Source organism: Grammomys surdaster, unplaced genomic scaffold (genome assembly GCF_004785775.1).
Source record: "Grammomys surdaster isolate TR1022 unplaced genomic scaffold, NIH_TR_1.0 806, whole genome shotgun sequence".
In the NCBI taxonomy this organism is placed as follows: Eukaryota; Metazoa; Chordata; class Mammalia; order Rodentia; family Muridae; genus Grammomys; species Grammomys surdaster.
This window is the reverse complement of record NW_021605225.1, coordinates 351,248-367,751: the sequence shown is the minus strand read 5'-3', so window position 1 is coordinate 367,751 and position 16,504 is coordinate 351,248. Positions and strand designations below refer to the sequence as shown.

General features: G+C 44.4%; 1 protein-coding gene across 2 annotated transcripts in view; it reads left to right on the top strand.

Annotated features, from left to right (window-relative positions):
• Positions 1-16,504, top strand: part of Map3k5 (mitogen-activated protein kinase kinase kinase 5) — a 188,343-nt gene that overhangs the window by 168,540 nt on the left and 3,299 nt on the right. For both annotated transcript variants that reach the window (XM_028782601.1, XM_028782600.1), the window contains 5 exons: positions 2,373-2,558; positions 5,789-5,894; positions 9,447-9,690; positions 14,526-14,638; positions 15,762-15,874. In XM_028782601.1, the coding sequence (XP_028638434.1) occupies positions 2,373-2,558; positions 5,789-5,894; positions 9,447-9,690; positions 14,526-14,638; positions 15,762-15,874 (762 nt within the window). The remainder of the gene's footprint in view (positions 1-2,372; positions 2,559-5,788; positions 5,895-9,446; positions 9,691-14,525; positions 14,639-15,761; positions 15,875-16,504) is intronic.

The following is a 16,504-nucleotide window of genomic DNA, read 5'->3' as shown; positions in this document are numbered from 1 at the left end:
GGGATTATTGGTCCGATCATTGGTATATTAACCCATGAAAAGCTTTTTTTTTTTATCTTGGGGTGTGTGTATCTTGTATGTGCATGGTGTGTTTTGAAGTATGTTATGGGATGGAGATAAGTATGTGTATGCTGCATGCACACGAGCGTGCAGGTGCATGCACATGTGGAGATCAGAGCACATTAATCTTTGTTACTCTGTTACTCTGTTAATTAATCCTCTGTTACTCTGATTTATTAACCTTAAGACAGTGTCTCTCACTGACCAGAAGCTTGCTCTTTCAGCTAGGCTGACTGGCCAGTGAGCTGTCAGGATCCACCAGTCTCTGCCTTGTGGTGCTGGGATTATAGACAGGTGAAGACAAGACCCCTTCTTTACGTGTGCATGTTAGGGATTTGAACTCATGTCTTCATGCTTTCAAGAGAGCGTTCTTACCCATTGAGCCATCTCCCTGGCCCCAGACACCCCTTTAAACTCTTATCACCTTCCATAAATCACTAACAGTTTAAAGAAAAAAGAATAGGGGCCTAGGGAGAGGGTTTGGTGGGCAAGGGGACTTTCTGTTAAAACGAGGAGCTGAGTTCAAATCCAAATCTCCAGCACTCATCTAAAAGTTGAGCGTGTCAGGGCATGCCTATAGACCCAGCCCAAGCAGAGATGGAAGATCCTTGGAGAGAGACCTTGTATTAATATAGTAAGGCAAAGAGTAATAGAGGAAGATACCCCAGTATCTGCTTGTGGCCTTCACATGTGTGCCTATCTGCATGTCACACACACACACACACATACACACACACACACACACACACACACACACACACACACACACAGAGCTGTGCACACAAGGGTAGAGAGGACTTGCAGAAAACCTATGAATGCTGAATTTGTGGGAAAGGCTCATTGTCAAATGCTACCATTGTTTTGAGGCACTTCTACCCTGCAGGACATGCTCACTCAGAAAGGAAAGCCCTCTAATGAGTTAGCGCAGAGAGACTGGAGTTAGGACAGAAATAGTGATGACTAAGCGGATGAGGTCGTCTGGACAGGAAGCATTTACCAGGGTAGAGACTGTTCTGTAGGATAGCAACACACATCCAAAAACCAAAAGCAGCATGTTTTTGTTGTTGTTGTTGCTGCTGCTGCTGCTGTTTTGGAAACAAACCTGATGTCAAAAACAAATGTTTGCTCTCCTAGCAGTTAAATAAGTCGGCTTTTCTCCTGATATTTTCCTGGTGTTATGAAGTTGCCTGTGGATCTTCCCTCTGGGTGTCATTTAGTTTGTGGTAAGAACAAAACAAAGCTTGTAATTGTTCTCGGCATAATTTTAAAATGTTTCTTTAATGACAGCCTTTAGGCCTTTCAATTTAGACTTTTCTCATGAGAACTTAAACATGGGACCAAGCTCCCAAATCAAGAATATGCAGAGAAGATGAAGGTGCTTTCTGAAATTTTTTATGGAATTTTAATGATGGGAATTTTATTGGCCCGGTGGAGAAACTTAATTTTAGTAATACAGTTAGAAAATGCAATATGAAATAAAAATGAGCTTAATAAAAATTCTTGAAGTTAAATTAGGTTTTCTTTACAGGCTCAGTGTGCCTTGCTCACATTAAAATAAATAAAAACCACTTTGAAGAAGAGGTCTATTTAAATATGTAAAGTTTCCTTGGTTCATTTTTATAACTGATTACCCAGTTGTTGTCAAGGCTGGGTTTCAGTGGTACTGCCTAAGATGGCCCCTTTTATGACAAGGAACTGACTTTAAAGGCAGTGGAAGGGCCGGGCACACATTTGATAGGTACACACAGCCAGGAGAGAAACAGCCCGTCGGTACCCAGCTGGGCCTGGCAGAGGAACCTCGGTGGCTCCTTCCATCTTTGCTCTCGCTTGGCTGCTGCTGCTCTGTGCTGTTCATCTCTGCTCTGTCTCCTTCTCTTTCCCATTGTCATTGTCATTCTCAACTCCCCTGCAGCTATTCCCATGTCCTTGGGAGCATCCCTGACCCTGGATCTCGACCTCTCTGCTAGCAGACTCTGAGATTGAGATTCCGTGGCTCGGTGCCCCTCTCTCGCCTTAGTGTCCAATTAAAATTTCTGAGAGCAGGATTCTCACCACCTCAACCTATCTCCATGTGGGCACAGCCCAGATGTGTCCTGGCTACAGACCAGCGTGGGTGTAAGGTTGTTCCTCCAAAGGCTAGGTTACCTCTGCCAGCAGTGATGGCTACAAACAGGAGCCACGGAGTTCAAAACATGTTCTTTGTCCTTAGCAGGAGGCCTCTTGGAGCTCAGGTCTTCTGAGAAAAGACTCTGAGAACGGAAAGCTCGCGTGGAGTACAGAGTGACTGAGGCCTTGTGGGGTTTTATTTTCAGGGTGCTGAAGAGCCTAAACTAAAGTGGGAACACATCACAACCCTCATCTCGAGCCTCAGAGAGTTTGTGAGGTCCACTGACCGAAAAATCATAGCTACTACACTGTCCAAGCTCAAGCTCGAGCTGGACTTCGACAGCCATGGTATCAGCCAGGTGCAGGTGGTCCTCTTTGGCTTCCAGGATGCGGTAAGTGCATGTGCTGTGATTTTCCTACAACCTCTGCTAAGTGTTGGTTATAGAAATGGGATACAATTTTAAATTCTCTTCCCTTTCATCTACTCGATAAAGTGTATTCTCTTCGGGTGACAGATGTGAGGTATTTATTGAGTTCCCCCAAAGACAAGAGACCCACACAGCTGAACCACCATGAGAAACAGCAAGACTTACAGACATTCCCAAGGCTGGGTTTCTCCTTAGGATCGTGTGGTCGTAGACTTAATTTGGCCTCTGAAGCATAGCACATGTTAGTCTTGGGTTTCATAATGCTGTACAAGAAGTGCCATCTAGTGGCCACTGGGAGAAATGCAGTTACACCTGAGAATGCTCACTGTTGAATTGGTGATCTCTCCCCTCTGCCCCCATGGCTTTTCTCTGGTTTCCGTATAGAACATTCTTAACAGGTTCATTTCCTAAGTATCCACTATTTTCCCACCAGAAATATAGTTCAGAGAATAGACAGCTGGCGAGTGGAAACTAATTGTGCTCTAATGAGAGATCACTGACAGTCTTATGCAATAGAAACTAGAAGCTATTCTGCAAGTCTGATTTAAAACCTTTCCTGTTATTCTTGAGTAAGGCTTCTCTGTAGACCTTTGTAAGCCGCTCTCAGACACACTTACAAGGTATGGGAGGCAGGAAAAAATATCTTGCTGGTGCCTGTTATGCGAATATGAAACCACACTGTATGGTTTTATTTAAAAATTTAACATTAACTCGTAATGTATTACTACAGTGTTAGATGGTTTCTTGACATTTGTATTTGAAATAAGAAACAATTCTCCATTCCAAACTGAATCTTCATCCTTCAGCAGGCACTGGTGTTCTGAGTGGGAAACTGCTTGGTCTTTCTGCTATATGGTGAACAGGAACAAGATTCCTGACTGGACTGAGGTCACAGAGAATCAAAGCAGCTAGCAGCGCCTGTCACTAATATTAAACACTAAGGCATGTTTACACTGCAACTATGGAAACCCAGCCGTCTGCCATCCAGGGCAAAGATGTAGCTGATTTCTGCTTGCCCACATATTGGCTTCTGGGCAAGACGTTGGGGAACGAGTTGGCTGGAGAATTCAGAGTGAGAGCTATTTAGCTGTAATCCTGGGCCTTGTGCCCAGGTCGGACACAGACACGCAACCCACTCACCCCAGCTTTACTCCTTGCCTGTCCAGTGCTCTCGTTGGGTAATATGCTGTGTAATGAGGCATTGAGCAATAAGCAGTGTACTGAGGGGGTGTGCGGGCAGGTCATGGTTATAAAGGATTCACTCTTGAAATACTGCCGTTTCCTAAGTGATGGACTGGTTAGACACATCAGCAAGCTGATCCATTTAGGAAATTGAGGTAATGCAAGCTCAGTCTGAAAGAATTTCCTGGAACAAGGGAGGTCCCAGAAGTAGTTCCTTTCCTTAGGATCAACTGCTATGAAAAAGTCCAGGCTGCCTCTCTCTGAAACCGGGTGGTTTGGATGAGTCCGGACCAAGGGGAAGACTGAGTAGCTATTGCTCTGACTCCTGGCACGAGTGTGCAACCCAGCTTCCCCCTGGTTCTCTAGCCGCAGCCAGCTCCCGTGGATGCATGCCGCTGTGAACTGGGAAGTAGTAGACCCAGTCCAGATGTTATGGGAGTACTGTTCAGTCTTTTCAGTCTTTTTGTTTGGTTGGTTTTGGTTTTTTGTTTGTTTGGTTGGTTGGTTTTTGGGGGTTTTTTCTTTGTTTGTTTTTTGTTTTTGTCTTTCGAGACAGGGTTTCTCTGTATAGCTCTGGCTGTTCTGGAACTCACTCTGTAGAGCAGGCTGGCCTCGAACTCAGAAATCCACCTGCCTCTGCCTCTCAAGTGCTGGGATTAAAGGCGTGCACCACCACCGCCCGGCTGTTTGTTTGTTTTTCAAGACAGGGTTTCTCTGTGTAGCCCTGGCTGTCCTGGAACTCACTCTGTAGACCAGGCTGGCCTTGAAATCAGAAATCTGCCTGCCTTCCAAGTGCTGGGATTAAAGGTGTGCACCACCATTGCCCAGCCTGTTCAGTCTTTAAAAAAGAAATTCTGGTATTTCCATTGTAAAACCACCATTGTAAATGTGGATGAATCCTAAGAATGTCATGCTAAGGGCTGGAGAGATGGCTCAGCGGTTAAGAGCACTTACTGCTCTTTCAGAGGTCCTGAGTTCAATTCCCAGCAACCACATGGTGGCTCACAACCATCTGTAATGGGATCTGATGCCCTCTTCTGGTGTGTCTGAAGACAGCTACACATATACTGTACATACAGTGTACACATAAAATAAAGGAAAAAAAAGTAATGTCATGCGAAGTCAAACAGGATGGTCTTTCAAAACAGCCAAACAATTCATCCTCTGACTTTGGGGAGGTTTCTGGAGCATATCCCGCAGGGATGGAAGCAGGTTAGGCGTGCAGGACTGTTGGGTGAGAACTTAGATCTGAATGAGTCCCGAGTTCCAGTTCTGTATGAGAAAGAGGCCTAAGGATGGACTGTGAGAACCTCCATACAATAATATGAAGGTACTTAGTGCCTTGTGTGGTTGAAATCATTAATTTTATATTATTAAAACTCATCTGAGCAAGCAGATAAAAATGATTAACATTGGAAGTATTATAATCTGTGTAATTCACGATAATTTTTTAAAAGGACATAATGGTCGGGTGTGTGTCTATTTAAATGGGTGGAACATTTACCAGCCATTGTAAAAAGTTATCTTTACAACAGTGATGGGGGGGGGCTAGGCTTTCTGGAATATTCCAGCAGATTATTCTCCTGTACAGACAGGCATCAGCAACAGTCGAAGAAAAAGCAGAAAAAGATCAGGATTGTGGCAAGGTGTATGTTGTACACGAATACTAACTTGTACTCTCTTCCCTTGATTTTTCCAAATCGTGGTTTGTGCTCAGGCTTTGTCTGTATTAAATGGTAGTTAGGACGTTGCAGGGAAGGGATTGTCTTTATTGACAACCCCTTGAACTCTTCCTGCTTTTATGCCTTCCACCAGCTATGCTGAGCACCGAAACTGTAGCCTTGCTCTTCCTCTACCTCATGCATATGCCTATGCATAAACACACACAGAGACACCCACACAGACACACACACACACACACACACATACATACACACACCTTAGGGGAGGAGAATAATAGTAATAAATAATGTAAAAAATTTACGTAGACTAAAGGTCACTGTTTTTTCCAGGTCAATAAAGTTCTTCGGAATCATAACATCAAGCCACACTGGATGTTTGCCTTGGACAGTATCATCCGGAAGGCTGTGCAGACAGCTATTACCATTTTGGTTCCAGGTCAGAGCTGTTTACTTACTGTGTAGAGATAATTAGTGCTTGTATATTCTGGGTTGGTCTGCCTCTGCCATTTCATTTCTGGGTTGCTATCTTACTTTTCTTTTGCTCTGATAACACCAAGACCAAGGCAACTTATAGAAGGAAGGCTTTATCTGGGCTTTCAGCTCCAGAGCAATAGCAGCCCAGCACCACCGTGGTGGGGAGGCATGCCGGAGGGCAGGCATGATGGCTGAAGCAGCAAGCTGGGAGCTCTCATCTTAAATCACAAGCATGAAGCAGAAATTTGAAGTGGCTCAGGTCTTTAATTTCTCAGAACCTGCTCCCAGTAGCCACACCTCTAACAAGGCCACCACACCTCCCAAGCCTTCCCAAGGAGTGTCACCAATTAGAGACCAGGTACTCAAATACATGAGCTTATGGGGGGGCATGGCAGGTATGCATTTTAACCTCAGAGTCGCCAAATAACATTCATCTAGAAATTCAGTACGCACAAGGAAAAACCGAGCAAAACCTTCACCACTAGTGAGGAAGGTTTGCTTTAGGCAGCATGCTAGGACATGAAGAACTAAAAGCTGCAGGATGCCCCGAATAGTTATGAATGTTAATGTGTAATATCTGTGCCCATAGACACATTTCCTCGGCACTGTTCATAACTAGTGAATATCAGTTCGTCCCAATGAAGTTAGCAAAAATCACAGCTCGCCGGCCCATCTCAGACCAACTGGCAATAGTCTTCTAGAGTTAAGGCCCAGGAACTAATTCTTTAGAAATTTTAAAAAGTTTTAGACTAATCACAAAATTGAGAGGAAAGGCATGGTTTCCTGTATGTTCTCCACTTCAACATGCATGTAACCTGTCCCAGTGCGAGCATTCCCCACCTGGAAGGCACATTTGTTACAGTTGATGAACTTGGACTAGCGTATCATAGTCACCTAGTGTCCATCCACATAGGCTCATTCTTAGAACTGTTTAACCTGTGGATCTGGACAAATATAATGATGTCCCCTCCACACCTTTAAATATTACAGATAATATTTTTTGACTGAAAAAATCCTCTATACTCTAGCTATAGAAATTCAATTGAGTACAGCTCTCTGGCCACTTGGATACATGGCTAGGTTTGGAAATTACTGGCCTAAGCATCCTCTCGCTGTATTGGCAGTGAAGTCACAGTGTTGATGAACCGAGGTTTGGGACGTGAGTGAGGAGTGTCTTCCTGCACCATGACAAACCCCCGAAGTACCTGGACAGTTTATTCAGTAGTCAAAACTTTTAAGCAGAACTCTTCTGCCCAGCTAGGATATAGTGGAGATGTCACTAGGCAAGTCCACCCATAGAGAGACACACGTGCATGGGTTAGGCACATGTACCGCTGTTACATTTTGTGCCTGCATCTTAAAGGAAAGACATAGAAACCTAAAAGGGTCATTATGAAAGATCTTAGAACCGCACCAATTTTTAAGTAATGGGGATCTTTGGAAATTGTGGAATTCTCTCTCTGTTGTAAGAATGCCTTGTTTGGTTTGCAGCTGTGGGCATAGCATCTTTACGACTTATCAATTCCTAAGTGTATCTGGACCTAGATTGTAGTTTCTAGACACAGATTCCTCTGACAGGTGGAATTTGGGCTCCTGCTCGAGTGGTTGGTTTCAGGCCTGAGATAGGAGAAATATAAACTGGGCTGGAGCCATCTTGTGGTGATAAAAAGGAAGGAGGACTCTGAAAAGCACAGGGGTTACTGCAGGGACACAGGATCCAACTTGAAGATTTAAACAGCAAAATGAAATGAAACTGAAATAGTATTGGGTTCTAGGTCTGTGCTGGCCATTCTTCTATCACCATAGAAAATTCCTAAGATAATCAGTTTATAAGAGAGACGATTTATTTTGGCCGTGATTGGGCTTTGGGCTTGTGGGGACACGTCCTAGTGAGAGCATATGGCAGAGCTAAGCCTCTTAGCTCATGGCTGAGAAGCAAGAGACCAGGTCCTACAACCCACAGTGACATATGCCTCATAGTGACCCCAGCTCCTAAGAATCTCCCCACCTTCCAGTGGTACCACACTAAGGAGGAGCCTTTTCCCCCTCTGGGGGAAACTCAAGACCCAAACTGTAGCAAGCCTGACAGGATGAATTACCTGTTTATCTGAGGTGAGATCAATAACTGAATACGTAAATATACAGAAGATTCAGCCCTTAGCTACAATAAAGTTCTATTTGCCAAATGTAGAGGAAGTGTGGACAGTAGAGGAGTCGCCTCCACACAAGCGCTGCCTCCACACAAGCGCTGGCAGCAGGCAAGGACTGCTAAAGTAGTGTAGTGAATGCTTTCCAAGTCTCTCCTTGCAAGGTATTTACTAACTACAAAGGGGAAACAGTAACTCTGGTGGGGGACGGGGGAAAGGAAGGAACCTGGATACTTCCTCAACCAAGGGGAGCACCATAAGAGCCTTACATCATGCATCTCTTGCTATGATGGGCACAAGAAGGGTGCAGCATCATGTCTATGATAATTTTTTTTAAAAATGCTGTCTCTATTGGATGTTGACAGTTTATCAAGTCTACCTAAAGTAAGGGGCATGGTATAAAATATCTGAACAGCTCTCCTTAAAGGTGGGAAGGGAAGTACTTAGAAGGCTAAGGTAGGAGGATCGTGGGTTCAAGGCCAACCTGGACTATAGAGACCCTACCTGAAAAAGATTAAGACAAATGGGGGGGGTGGGGGGCAGGGAGCAAAGGTCATGAGCGTTAGCACGGGAATAGTAGTCACTATTGGAAGAGACCAGGAGAGCTGGCCCCTCACTGCAGTGAGAGAACATCAATCAGAACAGAGACAGAGTCACCCGGAAAACTGGCCACTGTGTCAGGGTGTGCTGTCGTGTGGGTCTGTCATCCCAGCCTGTGGGAGGATGAGGCAGGATAGTGAGGGCCATAAAGATCCTCTTCTTAAAAATGAAAACGGGGGGTGGGGGGAGAGGGAGTTAGTTATCAATGTTGATTTCCTGCTTTGGACAGTAGATCTGAATCACATAAGTTGTTAAGATTAGGGCAAGCTTCTGATAGGTACAAGAGAACACTCTCTGTATTAACCAACTTCTCTACTACTGTAAAATTGTTTCGAAATAAAAGTTTAAGAGGTGTTCAATCTCCCTGTTCCAAACTGATGGCACAGAACAGAGTGCAGTGGGAATGAGTCCCTGAGGAGTTCTGTTCTCGGGCTGTCCTGAAGATCACTGGGAACATTGAACATTTCTTGTTGCTTCTCAAATGCGGTGGTGACCAGGCACAGAAATGCTGAGCATAGAAGTTAGGGTGCCCTGGGACATTAAAAAGAACTGATAAGGCAGGTGTACTTCCTGCACTGAGAATGATCTTTACAGCCCTCTAAGTGCTTGCTGTTCCCACTAAAAGAACAGATCTGAACAAATGCACACAAATTCCCCTTCCCTTGAAAGAGCAGCTTGGGCAGATTGCATGGGGGTTGATAACATCCCAATGCAGGAAGGTGAACAGTCAGTGGTCATATTTATTAATACTGTATTTTGCCACACAGAGTTGAGGCCACATTTTAGCCTTGCATCAGAGAGTGACACAGCTGATCCAGAAGACTTGGATGTTGAAGATGAACATGAGGAATCACCTTCAAATCAAACGGTCCGAAGGCCTCAGGCCGTCATCGAGGATGCTGTGGCTACCTCAGGTGTGAGCACACTCAGCTCCACTATATCCCACGATTCCCAGAATGCACACAGGTCGCTGAATGTGCAGCTTGGAAGGATGAAAATTGAAACTAATAGGTAATGTGAGGGCTTGGGTTGGTTTCTTTTTTCTTATTTCTATAAAAGTGAATAATTCAGGTCTAACTTTAAAAGTCTGTCCCATGGAGCTGGGTGCAGTAGTGTATGTATGCCTTTAATCCCAGCTCTCAGGGAGGCAGAGGCAGGTATATCTCCATGAGTTCAAGGCCACCCTGGTCTACAGAGTGAGTTCCAGGACAGCCAAGCCACAGAGGAACTTTCTATATAAAAACAAACAAACAAACTTCGGACCCACAGACCACACATAATGGTTCTCTCACCCCAACACAGAAAGCTAACTGCTTTTCTGTGTAAAACAACAGAGGTTGATTTAGCCTCTCTTTATGGTGCTGTCTGCCTCTGGCAGGTCAAGCACTTATCTGTGCTTTGCCGAAGGTACACTGGGATTTACAGAATAACTGAGTTGTAACCTCATGGACCCTCTTGCAAACAGACTGTTTCCTTCCAGTAGACAGAGCAGACAGAGAACAGAGATCACCCAGGACTTGGGATATCTAGTTCTTTTAAGAAAAGCCCTTGTACTCAAAGGGACAGAACTAAATGTCACACTCAGAAGCTTGAAGATTCCTGGCCACATTTGTCACTGTGTCATGATATATTGGGTTTGGTACCACAGAACCTATTCGATCATATTATCAAATGGGCAGTGAGTGCTTCCTGCTCTTCACAGTTGGTAGCACAGTTCAAAGTCTGAGTACTTGTGATTTACAGCTTCCTGCGCAGTCCATGTGGGAAATAGACTTTATGGCTCTGGGTCTACAATGAAAACATTTTAGAGAATCCATAAAAGATGTTCAAATATTTAGAGACCTTAGTGGAAGATATGGTTGTCCACCATTGGTGACAAAGGTGATTTATTTCTTATTGTAAGTTTAAGGTTTTAAAAGTTAAACTTCACCTACTTATCTTTGGTGATTTTCATGGGGAGACGTTGTAGAATATGGTGGCAGTCACTCTGATAATCCACATCCCTCTGACACACGGCTCTGCCTTGTGCCTTCTCTAACCCTTCCTTCTAGTGGCTGTGACTCCATCGCTTTGCCTGACCTCATCCTCTGACACGCAGCTCTGCCTTGTGCCTCCTCTAACCCTTCCTTCTAATGGCTGTGACTCCATTGCTTTCCTTCAGTTCACCCAGCCACTCAATCCTGAGTGCACTTGATTTTGGAACCCCTGCTCTGGTCTCAGAAGCTTCCTGAATTACTGTGCTGCTCCAAATCTGCCCACCACAGTTTCTGGTCAGAATGGTTCTGCAGCAAGGCTACCAAGTTAACCAGATTGCTGCTCTGTCTGCTTGTCTGTCCCTCAAACCTCTGCCTGCCCACCTGGGCACATGGGTCGGCCCTACCTCTCTGATCATCTCAGAAGTACGTGTGCTTCTCTTGCCTGTTTGTTTCACCTCAAGCTCACCGGCCAGCACAGCCTTCTGTCTGCCATGTTTATGACATCGGCAGTTTCCAGGAGCCACAGTTACCAGCTGTTTTCTTCACATGGTCACAGGTCTTTTCTGAGGTCCTCTTGGCTCAACCGGAAGTCTTGCTTTCCAAAATCTACCCATTTCTATAGGGAGGGATTTGCCATGTTTCTGTATTACCCTCAGACATAGCTACCTTTTTGTAATAATCTACATGTTTGTGTTTTCTCTACACGCTATCAAGTTGAATCTGTGAAGTCTAAGGACCACTGGCTTCCCCTTTCCTTTTTAGATTTTTTTTCCCCAGATTCCCCTAACCATCAGAAAAGTGAGATGAGATTCAGTGTTTTCTTTACAAATAATTTGAAGGGCAGATGGTTTACTAAAAGCACTGAGCAGCATAAAGTGGGGGGGGGCTGATAATGTCTATCTTAGTCCTTTTATACTTTCAATTGAATATTATTACTTCTTAAAATTCAAATTTTTTTTCAATCCTTGTATTCAAGGTCTCATGTAGTCCAGGCTGGCCTTGAACTCGATATGTAGCTGAGGATGCCCTTGAACTCCTTCTCTTCCTGCCCCTACTTCCCAAGTACAGAAATTATAGGCTACTGGCTGTACTTATCCCCAGTTGAATGCTGTTAAGGGCGTGTAGCTCAGTGACCGGATGCTTGCCCAGCATATACAAGGTGCTGGTTTCAAGCTCTGCCCCCTCCACTACACACACAAATACACACACATGCCTAAAATCTTAAGCTTATAATTCTTAGAACTGCTGATGAAGCTAAATCAGCACTGAAGGGTCACGCAGAGCTTGCTTCCCATTCTGGTGCTGGAGTTGATACAAAGTCTCCTTTCAGCCCCTTGCGTTCAGCCCCCCGGCTGTTTAACCCGTCTAACCTGCGCAGTGTTACAACCAGCTCCTGATTATTAGTTTATCCGGAATTCTAAGTAACAGGAAGAAAAGCAGATAGCTGTAGAATATACATGGTCACTTATCTTCACATATACACTTAATAAAGTGTTCTCAAAACTCAGTTATTACAAGGATTCTTAAACTCATGTGTCACTAGCTTGTGATCCAGTTTCTCCACACTGCCATTCTAGAACTGCCAGCCAGCCCACCACAGGGCTGTGCATCCCTGAGGTAGAAGGCATGACACTCTGTTCTGAAACAGAAAGGAAGATGTGTCATCCTTACACTTTATTCCCCTCCTACCTAGCATGTGGCGACACTAAACCCATGGGCTAACTCCGCAGGGGGAGTGGTCTTAAACCCACGGGCTAACTCCGCAGGGGGAGTGGTCTTAAACCCACGGGCTAACTCCGCAGGGGGAGTGGTCTTAAAGCTGGACTTGTAACAGTTGAGGTGGCCGGCAAGCCTGTGCTTCCAGTGTTAAAGTTCAGAAGGGAACTGTGCAGCCTAAATAAGTTTCAGGAAATGCCTGTGCCCTTGAGAGGGCAATAGCGATATGCCAACACTTTTCTATAGGTCTTTAAATCAGCAGGGTAGACAAAGATACATTCAGACCAAAAGTCACCCACTAAAAATTCATCCAGAGCTTGCTTCCAGCTCTGGGACATACTGGTGTCAGAGTTGATACAAAGTCTCCCTTTAGCAAACCCCTTGCGTTCAGCGCCAGGCTGTTTAACCCATGTTACCTGCACACTATTTTCTCTGCAGGGATCTTACTTATCTTCTTCAGCACCCCCCCCCCTGCTTGCTGTACCTCACTTTTGGCCCACCTCTGCACCCGCTTCTACTGTGATCCATCTCCTTCACAAGGACCTCATCTTTAGGTCCTGCATGGAGGAAATCTTGGGGCTCAAAATAGAAGCCCCTACTTGGGGCTTAGTATTTTATATGTTCTCTCACGGAATTCTCACAGTAATCCTTCCTAGGAGTTTTCCATTTCATTTTAACAAACAAGAAAACTGAAGCCCAGAGGCATTGAGAAATGTGTCATAGATGTACACAGGAAGTATGGCTGAGCCAGCCCAGGGACCCAGGCTTATCTCTCTTTTACAGCACGCTTGGCAACAGAAACAAACATTTGGCTATGCATGGTCCTGAAGTAAATCTATCAGTGGTCATAAAGTGAAACAGAGCTGGCCAGCTGAGAGCTACAGGCTATTTAATAATTCGTCGTAAAGGTCTTATTAATAATTATATATTTTGTTTTTTAGATTTGCTTAATGTGTATGAGTGTTTTGGTCACATGTATACCTGTGCATCACGTGTGTGCCTGGGGCCCTCGGGGGTCAGGAGAGGGTATTAGATTCCCTGGAACTGGAGTTATAGATGGTTGTGGGCTGCCATGTAGGTGTTGGGGATCAAACCTGGGTTTTCTGCAAGAATAACATTGTGCTCCTAACTGTTCAGCCATCTTTCCAGCCCCAGTGATTATATTATATTTAAACATACAGAATTGTGAGTCAGAAGTACTCCAGACGCTTTTTTTTTTTTTTTTTTTTTTTTGGTTTTTCGAGACAGGGTTTCTCTGTGTAGTCCTGGCTGTCCTGGAACTCACTCTGTAGACCAGGGTGGTCTCGAACTCAGAAATCCGCCTGCCTCTGCCTCCCAAGTGCTGGGATTAAAGGCATGCGCCACCACTGCCCGGCTCAAAGATTTTATTTATTTATTTTTATGTATATGATGAGTACACTGTAGCTTTCAGACGCACCAGAAGAGGGCATCAGATCTCATTACAGATGGTTGTGAGCCACCATGTGGTTGCTGGGAATTGAACTCAGGACCTTTAGAAGAGCAATCAGTGCTCTTAACCACTGAGCCATCTCTCCAGCCCCTCTCCAGACGCTTTCTAAAGAACTAGAGCACCAGCTTCTGTAAGCTGCAGTGTTTTCTCACAGAAACAGGCTGGACAGTTTGAGTTGGACACTGGTTGGTTCTTGGTTGCTAGCGGGCCTTCCACAGGCAAAAACTAGGTTAGAATATCAGAGTTTTATCTTTGCATCGTGAGAGCACACCAGATCTACTTTAGGAACTGAATGTACCAGGAACATGGCTGTCTTTTGAAATGCTTCACTAACCTAACTCACCCCAAGAGGGGAGAAAGGAAATAGCAGTAATGACTACAATTGCAACAATAACCATTAACATTTATTGAGCCAGATATAAAAGGTAGCCTCACCTAAGTTATCCCTCAAATCTTCAGAGCTTGAGAAGGATGACTGCAAGTCTCCACAGATCTGCCACATGACTGTCTTCCAGGAGCCCATTAGCACGCGCTCCCTGACTTCAGACCAGAGCTGCTGGCACTGGCCTTTTATTTTTATAAAATCCCTGTGCTTGCTGTAGCTTGGGAGAGAAGCTCGCGCTTAGAGCAGGACTGTACCTGTTCTTTATTCTCTCACCACTCAGTCAGAGTCTCTCCCACAGGTTACTTGAAGAATTGGTTCGGAAAGAGAAAGAGTTACAAGCACTCCTTCATCGAGCGATTGAAGAAAAAGACCAAGAAATTAAGCACCTGAAGCTTAAGTCCCAACCCATAGGTAAGCAGTGTAGGATTTCAAAGTGATCCAGTTTAGGATGCCACAGAAGGCTGGGAAGGCCAGCAGGCAGCTGTACGGTACAGCTTCAGGGCAGCTGAGCCTCCCTCACCAGCCAGAATTCCGTTTTAAGGATCTCTTCCTTAACTTTAGTTACTGATCATCTTCCCCGAGCACACAGAAATGCATGCTCACGGTTACTCTTTCAGAGACAATGCATTATTGAAATAAACAAGAATCTCCACTCTTTTAGTCCTGTTAGACATTTCACAATGATTGGGGGGGGGCACGCCTTTAATCCCAGCACTCGGGAGGCAGAGGCAGGTGGAGCTCTGAGTTGAAGGACAGCCATAGCTGCACAGAGAAACCCTGTCTCAAAAAAACAAAAAAAAATATACAAACAAAAGAAGATTTCACAGTGAGAGAGTCAGAATCAGACTCCTTTGGTTCACCTGTATTTGTATCCAGCATATTCCAGCTTTTCTCCCTTTGAATTTGGAGAGTCTTAAATAGGATAAGTTTACAGTAAGAAAAGGCCATAGCTTGAAACATGGAAGAAATCAGTTTTATGAGAATTTACGGCTGAATCTGTTTTGCTAATTATTAGGAAGTTGTATCTACAGTTCCTTGTTCAGCGGCTTAGCTCTTCTGTATTATTACAAACAGTCAAGAAAGAGACTATAATTGTGGGGTTGAGGATTTAGCTCAGCGCTAGAGCACTTGCCTAGCAAGCGCAAGGCCCTGGGTTCGGTCCTCAGCTCTGAAAAAAACAAAAAAAAAAAAAAAAGAGAGAAAGTCTATAATTGTATAGTACTTTGCTAACTATTTCTCTTGATTGCAGGGAAAATGTAAGGCATAATTAGTGCACCCAAAGTTAATTTTAAGAAATTATATGAAAGTATGAAGTGTATTTCGTTACAGTGTTACTTCTGACTTCCTGCTTACTAGTAGAGTAGCTTGTCTGAGATTTATTTATATTGTCATTTATACAACCAATCTGTTTTGTTTTTTTTTATTAGTCTCTTGACAGTCTTGACAATTTAAAATGAGCAAGAAATGCCCACGGATCCCGCGGGATCCACATTACTTCTGTGATGCTAAAGATTCTCCCCACTTTTGGTTCTAGATATCCCTGGGTTTCCTGTGTGCCACCTGAATTCTCCCACCACAACCACTGAAGATTCTGAACTTACTGGATGGCTGAGAGAAAATGGAGCTGATGAAGACACTATAAGTCGGGTAAAGGGAACTATCTGTGGGACTCGAGGTGTTTCAGTTCTCTACATACTGATGAGGTGCCTGGCACCTCAGGTGTACAGGAGACAGGGTGCTGAGCAAGTCAGAGCCAGTCCTGCCCTACGGAGATTCATACATTAGGAGAGACAGATGAGTTCCCCCGATTTTTTAAAAAATAGTCTTACATTAGCAAATTCTGACAACAGAGTTTTCAGGGGTCTCTGTGTGTATGTCTGTGTGTGTGTTTCTGTGTGTGTGAGTGTGGTGTGTATATGTGTACACATGTGTCTGTGTGAGTGCACGTATCTGTGTGTATGTGTGCTTGTCTGTGTGGTGTGTACATGCGTGTATGCAGTGTGTGGAGGCTCATGTGTATGTGAGGTATGTGCATGTGTGTGTGTCTGTGTGTGGTGTATATGAGTTTGTGTGATTGCATGTGTCTGTATGTGCCTGTGTGTTTGTCTGTGTGTGGTGTGTATGTGCATGTGTGTGGTATATGTGATGTATGTGCATTTGAGGGTACATGCATGTGTAAGGTTCTCCCACAGGGCAATGAATGACTAAAGGAGTATGTAGTATAAAGGTAGCCATCTGTGTATACTGGGACAGGACGGACAAGGAAAGGAAGTTCAT